The sequence below is a fragment of the Xenopus tropicalis genome, chromosome 2 (assembly GCF_000004195.4).
Source record: "Xenopus tropicalis strain Nigerian chromosome 2, UCB_Xtro_10.0, whole genome shotgun sequence".
Classification (NCBI taxonomy): domain Eukaryota; kingdom Metazoa; phylum Chordata; class Amphibia; order Anura; family Pipidae; genus Xenopus; species Xenopus tropicalis.
The window spans coordinates 101400443-101417308 of NC_030678.2; the positions used below are offsets into that span (position 1 = coordinate 101400443).

At 37.2% G+C, this 16866-nt stretch overlaps 1 protein-coding gene across 1 annotated transcript in view; it reads left to right on the forward strand.

Annotated features, from left to right (window-relative positions):
* zzef1 (zinc finger, ZZ-type with EF-hand domain 1) overlaps window positions 1-16866 on the forward strand; it is a 100812-nt gene that overhangs the window by 59286 nt on the left and 24660 nt on the right. The window contains exons 34-43 of the mRNA XM_012957555.3: window positions 752-890; window positions 1775-1940; window positions 4529-4791; window positions 6778-6929; window positions 8921-9029; window positions 9156-9286; window positions 11996-12273; window positions 12684-12858; window positions 14768-14900; window positions 16180-16376. Coding sequence (XP_012813009.1) covers window positions 752-890; window positions 1775-1940; window positions 4529-4791; window positions 6778-6929; window positions 8921-9029; window positions 9156-9286; window positions 11996-12273; window positions 12684-12858; window positions 14768-14900; window positions 16180-16376 — 1743 coding nt within the window. The remainder of the gene's footprint in view (window positions 1-751; window positions 891-1774; window positions 1941-4528; window positions 4792-6777; window positions 6930-8920; window positions 9030-9155; window positions 9287-11995; window positions 12274-12683; window positions 12859-14767; window positions 14901-16179; window positions 16377-16866) is intronic.

Consider the following 16866-nt stretch of genomic DNA (forward strand, 5'->3'; position numbering starts at 1 on the left):
AAAGCTGAGCTCAGGAGAAAAAAATTTAAGCTGACAGCTAGAGCTGAGTTTCTATGGGAACCAAAAATGCGATTTCTTTACTGGCTGCTAGGCTGGGGGGGCGTGTTTAGTAATCTGAGTTTAGAACAACTGAGCATGCCCACAAGCCAACAGCCAAAACAAATTCCTGAGGGTGGGAGCTGAGTGGGTTACAGGAGGAGAAGCAAATCTAAGTGATTAAGGGGATGTTGCAGCCTTACTAACCTCTGGACAACCAGTGTGGCAGGTATTGAAAGATTTCAAAGAGGCTGTTCACTGATTAAATTTTTGTGTGGGGTTCACATGTCCTTTAAAGGCCGCCTCCTGGGATCATAGGATTCACAGTGCACACAAACAAGCCAAGGTACTCATACATGCTAGGCACCATCAGCCAATTAATGGACAGCGTTCTGCCTTTTGCTTCCATACTTCTTCCTGTTACAGTTAAGCTGCATTATTTCTGGTCATGTGATCTCTGAGGGAGCACACAGCCCATCGCTAAATGGTGAATCAAGGGAAAATTATGTAAACGGGCAATATTTAGTGATATATATATATTCCAGTTTGGCGATGTTCTTTAATAGGTCACTTAACATAATATAAACTATCTGTTGGTTAAGTATTCATTCTGGGGATATAGTTTTCCTTTAAAATGACTGATTTTGGATGACCGGGAGACTTATCTTTTTGCTCATGCGGCTGTGTTCCAACCTGACTTGTGAATGTTTTATAGATGCACATGTTCATAGCAAGATACTGTGATCTGCTAAATGTAGAAATCTCTTGTGATGGATGTGACAAAATTGCACCATGGAATCGCTACCGTTGCCTGCAGTGTAATGATATGGATCTCTGCAAAACATGCTTTTTAGGTAAGATGCTAGACTACATATTCAAATATTTGAAATAGGTTGATAACAGAAATTACAGGACTGGATCACTTTTATTGCATAGAACTGTTTATGCACAGACATAAGTTTAAGCTCTAACAGTACTTAAAGGAACAGTAACACTAAAAAATGAAAGAGCTTTAAAGTAATAAATATATAATGCACTGTTGCCCTGCACTGGTAAAACTGGTGTGTTTGCTACAGTAACACTACTATCATTTATATAATAAGCTGCTGTGTAGCCACGGGGGCAGCCATTCAAGCTGGAAATAAGGAGAAAAGGCACAGGTTACATAGCAGATAACAGATAAGTTCTGTAGAATACAATAGTGTTTTATCTGTTATCTGCTATGTGCCTGTGCCTTTTCTCCTTTGAATGTCTGCCTACATGGCTACATAGAAGCTTATTTATATAAATTATAGTAGACTTTCTGAAGTAAACACACAACTTTTACCAGTGCAGGGCAGCAGCACATTATATTTTAGTTACTTTTATACACTTTCATTTTTTGGTGTTACTGTTCCTTTAAGGATTTCATCAAGAAAATAATTGCAGTCATAAGGAGATGTCACCCTCCATCGGCACTTACTGTATGAAAGTTGCCTGAAAGTGCTTGTTGTGTGATTCTCCTAGGGGCTAACCCTTCAAGGAGTCAGCCAGGCCTGCCACCTTGTAAGTTTCAAGAAACGCAGCACAGTCTGAAGCATGCATAAGAGCTGATTAGCATTAATCTGTAATCATGCAAATGGCCACAGAACCCTGTAAGCACCTGATCTTGCCAAATTAGTTTTTCTGTTTTCTTGACAATTCATGTGATAGCTGTGAGGACTATGCATTTACAGCAGCAATCTTTTATTTTTTACAGGAGGAGTAAAACCTGAGGGACATGAAGATGGCCATGATATGGTTAATATGGAATATGCATGTGATTACTGCCAGGGACTTATTATAGGTCACAGAATCAACTGCAATGTGTGTGATGACTTTGACCTCTGCTATGGATGTTATATGGCAATGAGATATTCTGAAAGGTAAATTCTATTTTTGTAAGCTTGTCCCATTGTGTCAGCTACAAGCAGCTGGGACAGCATTACCTATAAAATGGGTTTAATTGTCACTGCTTTTACATTGGTGTCCATCCATTTCCATGCTTTCATCGATAGATAAAAATGATGATGTTCATGTTGTTTCATGTCAATTCTACCATCACCCCATCTTCCCAGGCCCGGTGCCTTGGGATTATCCTTGATTCTGCCCTGTCCTTCACTCCTCATATCCAATCACTTATCAAATCATGTCACTTTCACCTAAGAAATATCTCCAAAATCCGATCATTTATCACCCAAGATGCTGCCAAAATTCTTATTCACTCTCTTATAATATCTCGCCTGGACTACTGTAACTCTCTATTAATTGGCCTTCCCCTCCAAAGACTGTCCCCTCTCCAGTCCATAATGAATACTGCTGCCAGGCTCATACACCTCTCCAACCGCTCCTCCTCTGCCATGCCACTCTGCCAATCTCTGCACTGGCTTCCCCTACCATCCAGGATAAAATTCAAACTAATGACCCTCACATTTAAAGCAGTCCATAACTCTGCCCCACCCTACATCTCTGAACTCATCTCTAGGTACCATCCAACCCGCTTGTTACGCTCCTCTACTGACCTGCTCCTCAACTCCTCTCTCATTCCCTCCTCACATGCTCGCATTCAAGACTTTGCAAGGGCTGCCCCCTTCTCTGGAATTCGCTCCCACAAACTGTCAGACTTTTTCCCAATCTCTCTGCCTTCAAGAAATCTCTAAAAACACATTTATTCAGAGAAGCTTACCCTAATCTAGTTTAGCAACACCCTGTGCCACACCTCTCACAACTCTGGTCATGCCCATTCCCACACCTTGTGTCTCAACCCTTTCTCCTTGTAGATTGTAAGCTCTTTTGGGCAGGGCTCTTGTATCGGTTATTGATTGCTTTATATGTTACTCTGTATGTCCAATGTATGTAACCCACTTATTGTACAGCGATGCGGAATATGTTGGCGCTTTATAAATAAATGTTAATGTAATGTAAAATGTCTAGAGTAACTTTATATATTATGTTTTCATGACCTTTCAACATCTGTCATAGAGCAGTTCAGATTATATTTTATATTAATTAGTAACAGACAATACAATAGCATAAGTTGTTCTATGCAGCCAGGCTGTTGTTGCAAAGTGCATATATATATATATATATATACATATAAATAATACATATATATATATACATACTAGGGATGCACCGAACCCAGTTTTTTTGGATTCGGCCGAACCCCAGAATCTGTCCCGATGGATTTGGGCGAATAATGAACCGAATCCTAATTAGCATATGCTAACATATAACCATTCCAAATCCTAATAACCATATGCCGTGGATTTGGGCGAATCTGAACCCTGACAAAAAAGGCCTAATCCTGGCCGAATACCGAACCGAATCCTGGATTCGGTGCATCCCTAAAATATACACATAATATGCTACAGCTTTGCTTTGGGAAAGTATGGGTAGTACTGAAGTAGGAAAACAAGTTGTTCCATGGTGGATCTTACTTCTTATTAGTACTGCATCCTATCTAGATTTTAATTTGGCTTTTCATTTCCTAATTATATATACAGCAGCTGATGAATGGTACAGGGTGTTTTAATTTTGTGAACCCAGCACCCAGAGTCAATCAGATGATAAAAAAAGTTTAGTGTACTATAGACCAGATGTTCTCAAACTTTATTTACCATAGTGAACACTCAGACTTTCTCAGACTCATCTCTACTGAAGTACTATTAACATTACAAGTTTCTGCAAAAAATACTATTCTATGCCATTTTCTGGAATGCAATATTTTGACTAGGTCTCAGATAAGTACAGGTTTGGGATCGCTATCCAGAATGCTCGGGACATGGGGTTTTCCGGATAAGGGGTCTTTCCGTAATTCAGATCTCCTACCTAAAGTCTGCTAAAAAAAATTAATACAGTAATTAGAGCCAGTAGGATTGTTTTGGCTCCAATAAGGATTAATTATATTTTCTTTGGGATCAAGTACAAGGTACTGTTTTATTATTAAAGGAAACCATTTTTAAAAACGTGAATTATTTGATTAAAATGGAATCCATGGGAGATGACCTTTCCATAATTTGGAACTTTCTGGATAATGGGTTTTCGGATAAGGGGTCCGATATCTGTAGTACTAGTTTGAATCATTTACAGGAAAAAGTTATTTGAGCTTCACTAGATGTACAAAAAATCCAAACAGGGGAGGTTTGACAGTTTTACTAGATTTTTATAATGTTTTATGGTTTAGTGAAGGGTTAGGAAAGGCTCCCAAAAATTACATACGGAGAATGAGATGCTCTGTCTGCAGAGAATATCGATTTGTCAGAGGTTGGACCCTAGAGCATTGTATGTAGAATGCTTCTATCTGGAGAAACGTCCCACATTGGGAATTAACACCATTAAAGCATATTTACTTAAGCAGGGTACAATTCCTTCCCTTTTGAAGTTGTAGAGAAATACATGATATAAATGTAATAATCATACCACTGGAATTTCCATTGTTTTGTACTTCAAATATTTCTTTTCCACTTTTCAGCCATTTGCCAACCCACAGCATCACAATTTATCCAATGGTAACAAACAGAATCAGTGATAATCAAAGACTAATCCAGCCTTATATACACAACTATTCCTGGCTCCTCTTTACTGCTCTGGCTCTGTATTGTTCTGATTTGGCAAGTGAAGGAGAAATTGAAGGGGAAAAGCTTGATTTGAGTGTTGTATCCAGTGCTCAACTCTTACAAGCTAATTGTACGGATCTGGTTGCAAACTGTTTGATGAAAACACAAAAAGGAAAAGGTAATACCCCCACTAAGACAGTGTTTCTTTATTTGTTTTTTAATGTAACGTTAAATGTTTTATTTAAGTTTCCTACTCAAACATTGTGCTATGTTTAAACTGGAGCTTATGTTAAAAGTGTTCTGCAGATTGGGTGGGGAGGTTTCTCCCTCTTAGCAGGTATATGTTATTGCAAGGTCTTAGTTTTTTAAATGCTCTAGTTAAAGGTACAAATGGATGCTGCATACTGTTTGATTATATTAGTCGCTTTATTTTAACTGTCCCTGAATCACTTTGGACATGTTCTTTCTCTAATCTATTGCCAAAGTGATTATTTACCATTTTCTTTCAGCTATAATGAATATCCCAAAAACTGCCATGTAGCTTGTAGTATATAACCAGAAAAGTCTCACTGGCTTTTCAGGATCTCATCCATGCAAAGAAGGAGTGATCCTATCAGAATCACTTTGGATTGGTACCTCTAAATTTACAGGATACAGCAACAATCAATTCTTTATATCACAACTGAATTAGCTGTTGATTTAGAAATGCCATAAAGGATAAGTAAACATTTTAAAATAAGTGAAAGTAAAATTGTTAAGAGTGCTATTTTTTTTAATAGAATTTAAAGATATTAAAGGTCATGTAAAGCCTACATTTGCCTACAATGTATATCATTTGAGCACGTCTCTCCCACCCAAATGGCATAATTTGTACTGCATGTATCCCCTCCTCTTTCCAGCACCATCACATTTTCCTAAAGCAAATAGCAGCTTTCAGCCGTTGGCCATTTTTCCTCTGATACATAATCAGATACACTTAAATCTGCAAACAGCATACACACACACACACCCTTATTAGGCATATATCTCATGAAGAATACAGGCTCACACAGGCAGAACTGTCTCTGATAAAAGTTCTGCTTTGTTTGAGCACTGTAATGGTAAAGCTGAGCTCAGGAGAAAGATAGCTAGAGCTAAGTTTCTATGGGAACCAGCAATGCCATCTCTTCACTGGCTGCTAGACTGAAGGGCGTATTTAGTAATCTGAGCTTAGAACAACTGAGCATGCCCACAAGCCAACAGCCAAAGCAAATTCCTGAGGGAGGGGGCTGAGTGGGTTTCAGGAGGAGACGGAAATCTAAGTGATTAAGGAGATGTTGCAGGCTTCCTATTAACCTCTGCACAACCAATGTGGCAGGTATTGAAAGATTTCAAATAGGCTGTTCACTGATTACATTTTTGTTTGTGGGGTTTACATGTCCTTTAAGGGGAAGGTGTACTGTTAATGTAAGTGCCACCTGCTGGTCTGTTTTTGACTGAGAAATGGTCAAGTAAAAGAGTGCTGATTTGATGTTTTTTCTGGTTAGGAAAGATGTGAGAAAAGTTCTGAGGTTTATATTTTTCCTAACCAGAAGTACATTAGAGCTGCCTTCCTTTTTTTAAATTTTTTTTTTACCTGACAATTTTCTTGACTACATCACTGTCAAAAAACAGACCAGCAGATGGTGCTGTTGTAACAATTCATTCTTCTTAATATCTTCAAATCTTGGGGGAAGGGAAATGAACATAAGTTGCAAAAGTACTTAGAATAGCTTTCTGATCAGTTTTACATTCACTTATTTTAAAGGTTTATTTATCCTATAATGTTCCTTCAAGTTGCAAGAGATTTAGTCATAATTCACATGTTCATTATTGAAAATTTGGATTACCCTGTTGGTGAATCCAACGTCTTCAGGTACTTTAATGTTTAAATTATTATTAGTGTGGAAATTTAGATTACAGAAAGACCCCCTTATCTGAAAAACCTCAGGTCCCAAGGGTTCTGGATAACAGGTCCTATACCTGTACTGCTTTAGATTGAAATAACTTTAAAACCAATGGAATTTTTTATTAAGTATAAAAGATAGTTGCTTCTAAACTCTTTTTGTTTTTTTGTTGTTTATGGAAAGCATGTAGGAAATATTCTACTTAATGAATGCTTAATAATGTTATTTTGACATTTTAGGACTTAGAATGTCCTCTTTACTTTCGGTGTGGAGCAACAACAAATTATTTTCTGAACATAAAGCTTCTTCCAGCAGTCTGCTTGAACTTAAGAAAAGTGACCTGCCCAATAATAATACTGATCAATCCAAGCCAGATTTAATGCTAGATAAGGTAAGTACTAACCTGTGTGCTTTTTTGTGCTGGAAGTATTAATGGTAAACCAAAGCTAAAGTTTAGTGCTTATCCTTAAAATTGTGTAATTTTTTAATCCTAAGAAAAAAACAACTCTGCTGTGATCAGCAAGCACCTGTAAAATCCTCTGTACTACTGGTTTGTAATCAATTCTGCAGACAGCAAAGTAATAGTGGCTGTTTAAAGCTGCAAATTCTGCCCCTCCTGATAAAGCTGGTGAATTTTGTACGGGGTAGGCAGGTTTGAAAATCTCATTGGACAAGGAGCCACATTGGTGCATTAATGCTGTCTTCCTCTGATGGGTCTCTGTAGGCCCTATTCACACGATCAGATCAGCCCAATTTGTTCCAGCATGTTGGTGGCCAAATTATCACAGCCCTGCACACAAACTTTTTATCATTGGTTTCATTTGGCATGTGTGTAAAAAAAAAAAAAAAAACACAAGTATAAAGAGACATAACCATATTCTCTTTCCAGTTTTCTGGATGTTAGTTTTTTTTAAAGGAGACATATTGGATAAATGGGAAAAACCCTAATTTTGTAGGCAATTATGAATAATATACGGTGCTGGTTTCCCTTTAGGCTAAACATTAATCCTATCTGTCACAATGGCCCCTTTATTGGAGCTCCCTATAGATCTTATCACTTCTCTGTCGGAGTTGAAATGAAGGGTGGGCGTGTCCTAACGGTCCCTGCCAGAAGCACAGTAGGAGAGGGAGAGCCAATCACAGTCCTGTTGTCACAAAAGCACAGACAGGCTTCAGTTCCCTATCAGGTCGGCCTAGCTGCTGATTGGTTCCTATCCTACAGTGCAGGGTACAGAGGGCCGTCGGCTCCCCAGCACATCCAGAGAATTCAGCCAGCAGGAAGTGGAACAGATGGGCGGACTAGTGGGGTTTTGGGGCGAATTTCTCAATAAATCAGTCCGAAACACAACTTTTTTAGCACAATCCTTCTATATCTAGAGGAGTATAATTCACTGGGACATTGTTAATTTTTATAGGATATGTCTCCTTTAACAATGTTGCAAAAGTCTCCTCCTGCAAGACAGGTCTGTCAAGCTGCTGGCTTTTGTTACATTGTTTTAAATGCCAGAGCCACCAGGGCAGAGAATAGAAAAGGACTGGCAAACGCTACTTCTAATAGCAATTACATATACAAATAAGTCAAAGACTTGTCCTTTAAACCCACACTAGATTCTTTATTTCACACCTTTTCTGGACTACATAACACTGTATAATATTGTATATAACACACTTCTTTTATTTAATATAGTTATAAGTGTGTATGTTTACATTCATAATTATTTGAATATTATCACATTTTTGCATAAACTTGCAATTATTGTATTGCATAATTGAAAGGAAGAAGAAAAAACACAATGTTTATAATGCTGCTTACCCCTCTCCAATAATTATAATATTGCACTATTTTTGTACTGTACTGCTTATTCATTTAGTCATTTTACCTTACCACTGCACTGATTCTGTGTTGCACAGTTCTGTGATTTTTATTTTTTTTATTTTTTTTTTATTTTTTAATTTAATTTTATGTTCTATTATTATAGTAATTATAGTTATGTATTGCCCCTTTTTTTATTCAGGAGGACGATATTTCGTCCCACTGTGTACTTGTAAGTATATTGTTGGGATGTCAATAAAACTCTACTTACTTAGATACATGATCGTATAAAATGTACAGAAGCTATAGCGTTCATTGGTAATTAGTTCATATTTGTTCGGCATGGCTGCAGAGAAACCAGGTGCAGTTAAATTACACTCTTGGTATTTTATAGATATTGCATTAATAGATGGGGAGGGGGGGAATGCAACTAGCAGTGCTTTAATCTCACTTTATAAAGTTTAAAACCTTGGACGGTTTAAGAAAATAAAACTGCTGTATACTGTAGGCGCACTGGTTTTAAATAAATTAAGTATGTAATCCCACCTCTGCAACTTTCTTACCTGCAGGCTAAAAAAGTATCTGATAAAGATATCCGAGAGAAGAAAGACTGGTCTGCAAAAGATTTTCAAGAAGGTGATGAGAACAACACTGGAAAACCTACAGAGATGTTCTTATGTAAGACTTCATTTTATTATGCCTTGTTGCAGATATAATAGCTGAAATGTGTTATCACATGTAAATGCATAGTCGCGTTTGTTGTAGTGAGAGTATAAAGTAACCATTTTACACCTTTTCAAACAGTTACAGGAGATTTATCCAAAAAACATGTAGTCAAAAATGCAGTTATTCCAAGTCCGGATGAAGTATTTGCTGAATGCTCCCAAGAAAGAATTCTAGGTCTCGTAGGGGCCATGTTGCCTCCACTGAAATCGGTAAGCACAAATAAGCTGCATTTACAGCACACACTGTATAAAGGAACATCTTATTTCATGTTGGTGTCATTTGTTGCATTTATTATATGTATATTTGTTAAAGGAGAAGGAAAGTCATTTTGGCATTTATTGCCAATAGATCTGCCATGTTAGTGCCACCTAGAACACTATATTTATTCAAAAAAGCATTACCATTCCTAAGTAAAGAGCCCTAGAAGCTTTCTCTGTTTGCTTAAGATAGCAGCTGCCATTTTAGCTTGGTCTTCATAGCTTCCTGCTGTATAGCTCTATCTTATAGTTTAGATTACACATTCCTTGGGTGGGGGGAGGGGGTCCTTCGCATTCTTGTGGAAGGGGGGAGCAGGAGAGAGGAGAGAACTGGGCAGACTCTGGCCCCAAGAAGGAAGGATTTTTCTGAGAGAGGAAGTTGGATACATGGAGAACATGTTTGCAGAAAAGACAAGAAATCTTGTGTTTCTTTTGATAGAGAACTCAGCGCAGCTTTTCTGTAATGCTTGTGGCAGTATTTACATAGACCTTTCTGATAAAGCTTTACTTTTTACCTTTCCTTCTCCTTTAAAACTATTTGTAAGCATTAACCTTAATTAGTGGTGCTTGCGAAGCGAGCATCACTATTGTTATCTCACAGGCTTATTATTTTTAGTGGTGCTTGCGAAGCGAGCATCACTATTGTTATCTCACAGGCTTATTATTATTCTTCCGTACAAAAGTTCTGCGTGTAACTAGCCCCGTACCGTTTGTTGTAGACCCATGAGTGAGGTGTCAAATCGTGCGGCCTATTCAGGAATGGGGTTCTATGACTTTTCTAAGGGGTGGGCGGTTAATTGCCCCCGCAGGGGGCAATTAACCAGCCCGAAAATCCCATTGACTTAACATTGAGGCCAACTTTGACGGGTTGTAGCGCAGAGAGGGAATTTTTTAGAAACGTGAAATTTACCACATTTGAAGAGGTTTGCAACCTATGTCAGAAGATACCCCGCACAAGGGTATAAGTTTTACCCCCGGGGCAAGAGAGGTTCCCAAATTTGCCCCATTGACTTATAATGGGGATTTTGGCTAATAACTAGTTTGTCGTAGACCCATGAATGAGGTGTCAAACCATGTGGCTTATTCGGGAATGGGGTGCTATGACTTTTCTGAGGGGTGGGCGTTTAATTGCCCCAGCAGGGGCACGAGTTTTGCCACGGCAAGCACCACTTACATTTTCTTCAGGAAATGTACCTCTCTAGTTACTATTACAGTGTAGCTGTTTGGACAATGTTTAGTTAGCTCTGGGAAAAAAATACTTTCTCTGCAGGTTTGGTCTTTCCATAATTTGGTTTTCCTTACCTTAAGTCTGCTAAAAAAAAGTTAACATTAAAATAAACCCAGTATGATTGTTTTGCCACCCAAAGGATTCATTATCTTAGTTGGGAACAAGTATAATGTACTGTTTTATTATTACAGGGAAAATGGAAACCATTTTAAAATTTTCAAATTTTAATTATTTTATTAAAATGGAGTCTATAGTAGATGAGCTTCCTATAATTCAGAGCTTTTCACCTAACAGATCCCATACCTGTACAAGCACTGTTGGGGGCTCATTGACCAGTTGCTTTTACTGTTTTGAGAAATCTTATCAGGTGCACATTCCTCAGTTTTTGATCATTACATGAGAAATTAAAATGAAATGAACTGAACTTAGCTAAGCATGAAACAGCGTAGGAGTACAGTGAGCCTGAAGTGACAAAAAGGAATGCAGGGGAGGGAAGAGAACAGAGAGATGTACAGGGGGGATATGTTAGAAGGAAGAAGCACACTGGCAGATAAAATAAAACGAGGTAGAGCAAGGGGAGGAAGAAATTGCAAAAATGCAAATAAAAAGAAGAGTAGTTAGGAGAGAAATAGTAAGAAGGTGAGCATTGAGAAATACATTGCGACATACAGTTAAAAGGGGATGTTTACCTTTTAAACACTCTCTTCAGTTCAGTTGTCTTTATATAGTACACCAGGAATAAATACTTTTTTCCATTGCTATTTTCTTTTTTGTAATATAAATCAGGGTATGTAAAATTGAGTTTTCACTATTGAAGTTAACATTTTAGTTATCTCCCTGGAACAGATGGGGGTTGTTGGTCACCAACTGTGTAAACTGTTCTAATTTGATATATGTAATTAATTTTGGCCCTACTGTGTTTAATCCCTAAAATTTTATTAAAGGCAGCTGTGATAATTGATCAACTAATGTAGCAAATTATAATTATAACAGTTTGGAGTCTGCACCTAGCAAAAAAGCAAATGAAAAAGTATTTATTTCTGGTGGACTATCTGAAGCCAAAAAAAGTGTTTGGAAGGTGAACAACCCCTTTTTAAGCATGTAAACATATAAATGGCTTTCCCTTTACTGATTTGAGAGAGAGCATCTTGGAGCATGACAGCATATATATATTAAGTAGGGGCAAGGGAGAAGGTTAAGCTCAAGTGGCAGAAAAATAGAGGTAGTAATACAAAATGAGTCACTGAGGCTTTAGTGTGTTAAGTATAGAAAAATATCATAATAACATCCTATCCATAACCTAAAACAAATGTGTGACAGCTTGTCAGTTAAAATTACAGGTCTTTATTTAGACTGAAAACAAACATATAAGATACAGTGAGTAATGAAAAGTTGGTCACTGTTTTCTTTATTTTTTTAAATTTTTTTTACAGAGTTCTCTGGTGTGCGTAACAAACCTCCAGCATGTACTTCCACTAATGTTCCAAGTCGTTATATCCAATGCCGGACATTTAAATGAATCTTACCATTTAACCTTGGGTCTGCTGGGACAGCTAATTCTTAGACTGCCCCCAGCTGATGTTGATGCAGCTGTTAACAAAGTTTTATCCTCCAAGTGCAACATCCAAACTACTTTTGATGGTAGCACAATGCCAGAAGGATGGATTACTACCCAACTGATTTTCACGCTAGGAGCTTTGTGTTTGGACAGGTTGGTTAATGTTAAAATGGTTGTCTCTTTTTTTGTCTACCATCAGTAGTTATATGCAGCTCTGTACATAGTATTTGAGATGCAGTGTGTTACTGGTAGTAGGACTGCATACATATGGTGCCTCATAAATAGGGCAAATTAAGCATCTAGCCCTATGCCATGAGAAGTTGTGAGTAACAGGTTTCAAACTCAGTGTTGTGTAAGATTTCAGAACTACTGGTTTATTCTTTTTTACCCCACGAAGATTAATGCTTTTATAGTTTTAGTTATATGGTATACCTGTTAACACAGATTTGGTATCCGTTAAATGTATTCACTGTGCATTCAACCTCTGATTGCAATAATTAACCCAATATGCAATGATTAATTAAATTATCTAATTAATTTTAATATCTATTTTTTTCCTGTAGTAAAGTAGGCCTTGACTGGGCTTGTACAATGGTGGATATTTTGAGAGAATTAAATGGTTCTCCCCAGTGGCATAAAGTGATTGCCTTATTTGCAGACCACTGTATAAAGGAGCTTCCACAGCAGCTAAAAAACACAAATATCTTTACATTGCTGGTCCTGGTTGGATTTCCAGAGGTAAGGTACATTGCATTATTTGTTTAGCTAACCTTTCTATTGTTATTTGACTTCTGAATCTGAATAATTTGTTCAAAGAAGTTATTTTTGTATAAAAATCAAGATAGATTTTTATTAAAGCACACATAGGGGCAAGACAGGCAATTGCTTTCACTTTCCATTCAGCACATCCTAGATGTCATTGCATTTATGTATCCTGTACATGGGCATGGGCATCAGGTACCAGATTGTGGAGCATAAACAAGATTTTGGGATAAGGCAAAGTTTGTCTTAATAACAGTGTTTACAAAATGGCAGATGTCTGCTTGTTGTGACTGTGTTCTTGAAAGACTGAGGAAAACACAATTTATACAATTTAAAAGTGAAGTTTATTTTACTCAATTAACTTAATAAAAAAGTATTTGGAATTATTGATTAAGGTTACAGGTCCTCTTTAAGTACGATAAGAAGTAGCCTTACATATTTCATGTTTTTCTAACACTTATTCATAGGCCAAAGGTGCACTTAAAATACAAGTTTTTTAAAGAGAAATCACCACCAATTGAATTATGAATTGGTACAAATCATCATAGATGCAAAGTACAAAACACTAATCAGTTACAATACTTACTGTAGACTGCCAATCACAACTGTGGGCACTCCCACCTATGAGGTCACAAAGCACCATGTTTTTACTCCCAGCCTTGAAGGCTATTTCAAACAAGAACTTTATTGAAAACAAAACTACATAATTTGTTATTTGACTGGTGAATTTTTCTTTAAATACCTTTTATTGCAGGTGCATCTTTGAATGTGTAAGGCTATCCTCTTGCATAAGGCTACCAGCCAGGGGTTTCAGGTAAGCGATTACAATCACTGGGGGTGCACAACATTTTGCCACCCCCCAGTGATTGTAATCGCTTACCTGAAACCCCCAGCCATTGCTCCTGTTGGGAGAAAACTGCAAAGGCCAAGAAGTATGAGATAGTTATCCTCTTCCTTCTTCTGTCTTCATGCATGCACAGTGGAGTGAAAAGCCAAACTATAACAAAAATGTCGGCTTTTTGCTCAACTGCGCATGTACAGGCCCCGGGGATCTTGTCAAAAGGAGAAGGAAGAGGATTGCTCACCTGCATTAACCCCTGGCAGGTGCAGCTTTCTCCTAACAGGAGTACCGGTCAGGGGTTTCAGGTAAGGAATTACAATCACTGGGGGAGCCTAATATTTGGCACCCCCAGTGATTTAGCCTTTCCTTCTCCTTTAAGTCTACCTTGATTTTTATATGCCTGTCTGGAGGACTACTTATTGAGTGCCTATTGTCACACATACAGTTGTTTCCCCTATAACTACATCTTCCGATGCTCTGCTTTATCCTTTTCTTCCCATTCCTCACTCGCAGGTACCATGGGCTGGTCTGTTTATTTCTAACAGGAGCACCAGCCCGGGGTATCGGGTAAGTGATTACTATCACTGGGGCTGCCTAACATTTTGGCACCCCAGTGACTTGTACCCTAGCTTCTTCTTTAAAGTACCAGAAACAGCACCTGTACCTTCACCTTTGGCACAATAGACTGTATGGGGCAAAGATAAAGAAAAGATAAAGATAGATATTTGCAGATACCAGGGCTAAGAAACACACTGTTAAAATGTCTTATTTGAAATAAAGACAATTTTAGGATAGAAATTAAGGATATGCCAATTTAAATATTTTTTTTTTTTAGGTTTTAATGTTATTGGTAACAGACCTAAAAGATATGCTTGCTTTTATTTTCCTATATTAGGAATCTTATATAAGGAATATTCTGTGGGATTTGCTGTATAAATGTGCATTGCTGACATCTGTTTTCACTTTTGTTACGATTTTGTAAGTTTTTTTTTTTTTTAAATGCAATAATTATATCTGCCATATTTGTTTTATATCCTTTTTTAGGTACTCTGTATGGGAACGCAATCTGTGTATGTAGATAATGCAAAAGAGCCACATGATGTTGTAATATTAAAACATTTCACTGAGAAGAATCGAGCTGTAGTTGTCGATGTTAAAACACGAAAGCGGAAAACAGGTTCATATTACTATGACTCTGCAGTTATGTTCATTTTCTGCATAAGGCGACCTGTTACTGTATTACCATATCCTATTGCTTGTACTGAAACAACATACCAAACCAAAAACCTTCAATCTGATGGAAACTTAATGCCAACAGAGCCTATTCACTACCTTCTGTTAAACCCTTACCCTTAATGCCAACAGAGCTGATTCAATACCTTCTGTTAAACTCTTACCCTTAATGCCAACAGAGCTTATTCAATACCTTCTGTTAAACCCTTACCCATATACTGTACCTTATGTAAAAACCTCAAAGGTACTGAATTACAGAAAGGCCATGTCACATAGTTCATTTTAAGCAAAAAATTCAAATTTTTAAAAATAATTTTCTTTTTTAATATAATAATAAAACAGTACCATGTACTTGATCCCAGCTAAGCTGCATGAGTGCATATCGGGGGGCCGAAGAATTTTATTGTGTTTATTTTAGCAGACTTAAGATATGGAGATTCAAATTACAGAAACATTGATCCGTTACCTAAAAAACATCAGGTCCCAGACATTCTACATATTTTATCCTATACCTGTATATTGTTTTAGAGTTAGTAGTGTTAGCTTTAGCGTTAGAATTCCAATCTATCAGTGACAAGTTACCTGCACATGTGGCATCTTGGCCCACAGGGCAGCTGCTAATTAAGAGTTTTAATGTTGAAATATATTTTACAAAAAAAAATGTTTTGTTTTTTTAATTTTCATTTTAAGCAGTACTGTGTACTCCACATAAGTTCCATCTTATCTATATATTTTACATTTTTTGGATTCTCATCCTCTGCTTATATTTATCTCTCCCCTGTTAAATCTGCCATGGGGCAGTCTGACCTGCAGTGCAAAGTAATCTTTCAGATAATTTATCTTGCCAAGAATCTTAAAAAAATTTTTGTTAATCTCTGATGCTGGGGGTTTGTCTAGAAGACCCATTCTAATGGTAGTGTTAAACGTAAAGTTTTGCCATTAAAAATGCCTTGCAGCTCACAGGAGGCAAGTACTGTAAATTAACCTTTTCTCACCACATTTGCTCCCCAAGCATCCTTACAACACTTGCTCCTTAGCTATCATTAGAGTTTCTCCCAAGGCATTATTCTTCCTGTATATTTTGAATAAACTTATTTGAGATTAAATAAAGATTTTAACTCATTCACATTAGATTATATAAACAGAATAATCTTCTTTCAGAGAATGAATAGCTTCTTTTAGCCACTTGTTTGTATTTAAATAATGCTTAATTTTTCTTTCAGTGAAAGATAACCAGTTAATACATCAAAGCGACTCTGAAAACCAAGGCTTGCAAGAACAACTAAAGAAGTATCTTCAGCACTTTGCATGTATAACAAGTAACCTAATGAAATCAAACTTAAACAACGGCAGTGCAGAAGCAGTAGAAGCTACTTGGGTACTATCATTGTCTCTCAAAGGATTATATAAAACAATCAAGGTAATAAGTAGTTTGGGAGTCAGTCATAACTAATTGGCATTTGTTTACCTAAATATTGAATGTGTTATTAGTCAGCAGACTGGTATAAACCAGAACATTTTTTCACCTCAACATTCCTGCTCTATTAAAGCTGGGCTGGATTTTTGTTTCTGGAAAAAAGTGAGTAGCTGCTCTAGAGCTGTGTATGTCCTCATGTATGAGTTGGTCGAATCCCTATGCAAAAATTATTTGCACAGGAATAAATTGATAACCTAAAGCGAATGTTACAGATTATGCTTTTGTACGTTGATAAAAAGTTACTATAGCTTTAAATAATAATTTGGTTCCAATACATGTCTTGTCCTGGTCTCATGGGATTGGTTCTGTGCTTGTGTTGATTTTTGAGGAAAAAAACAAGGAACCCAGAATCTGCAAAATGGCTCCTAGCCTTTTACTTTTAGCCATGCATGTCCAAAAGTGACAAGATGAGTGTTGCATATAGACCCTTCCA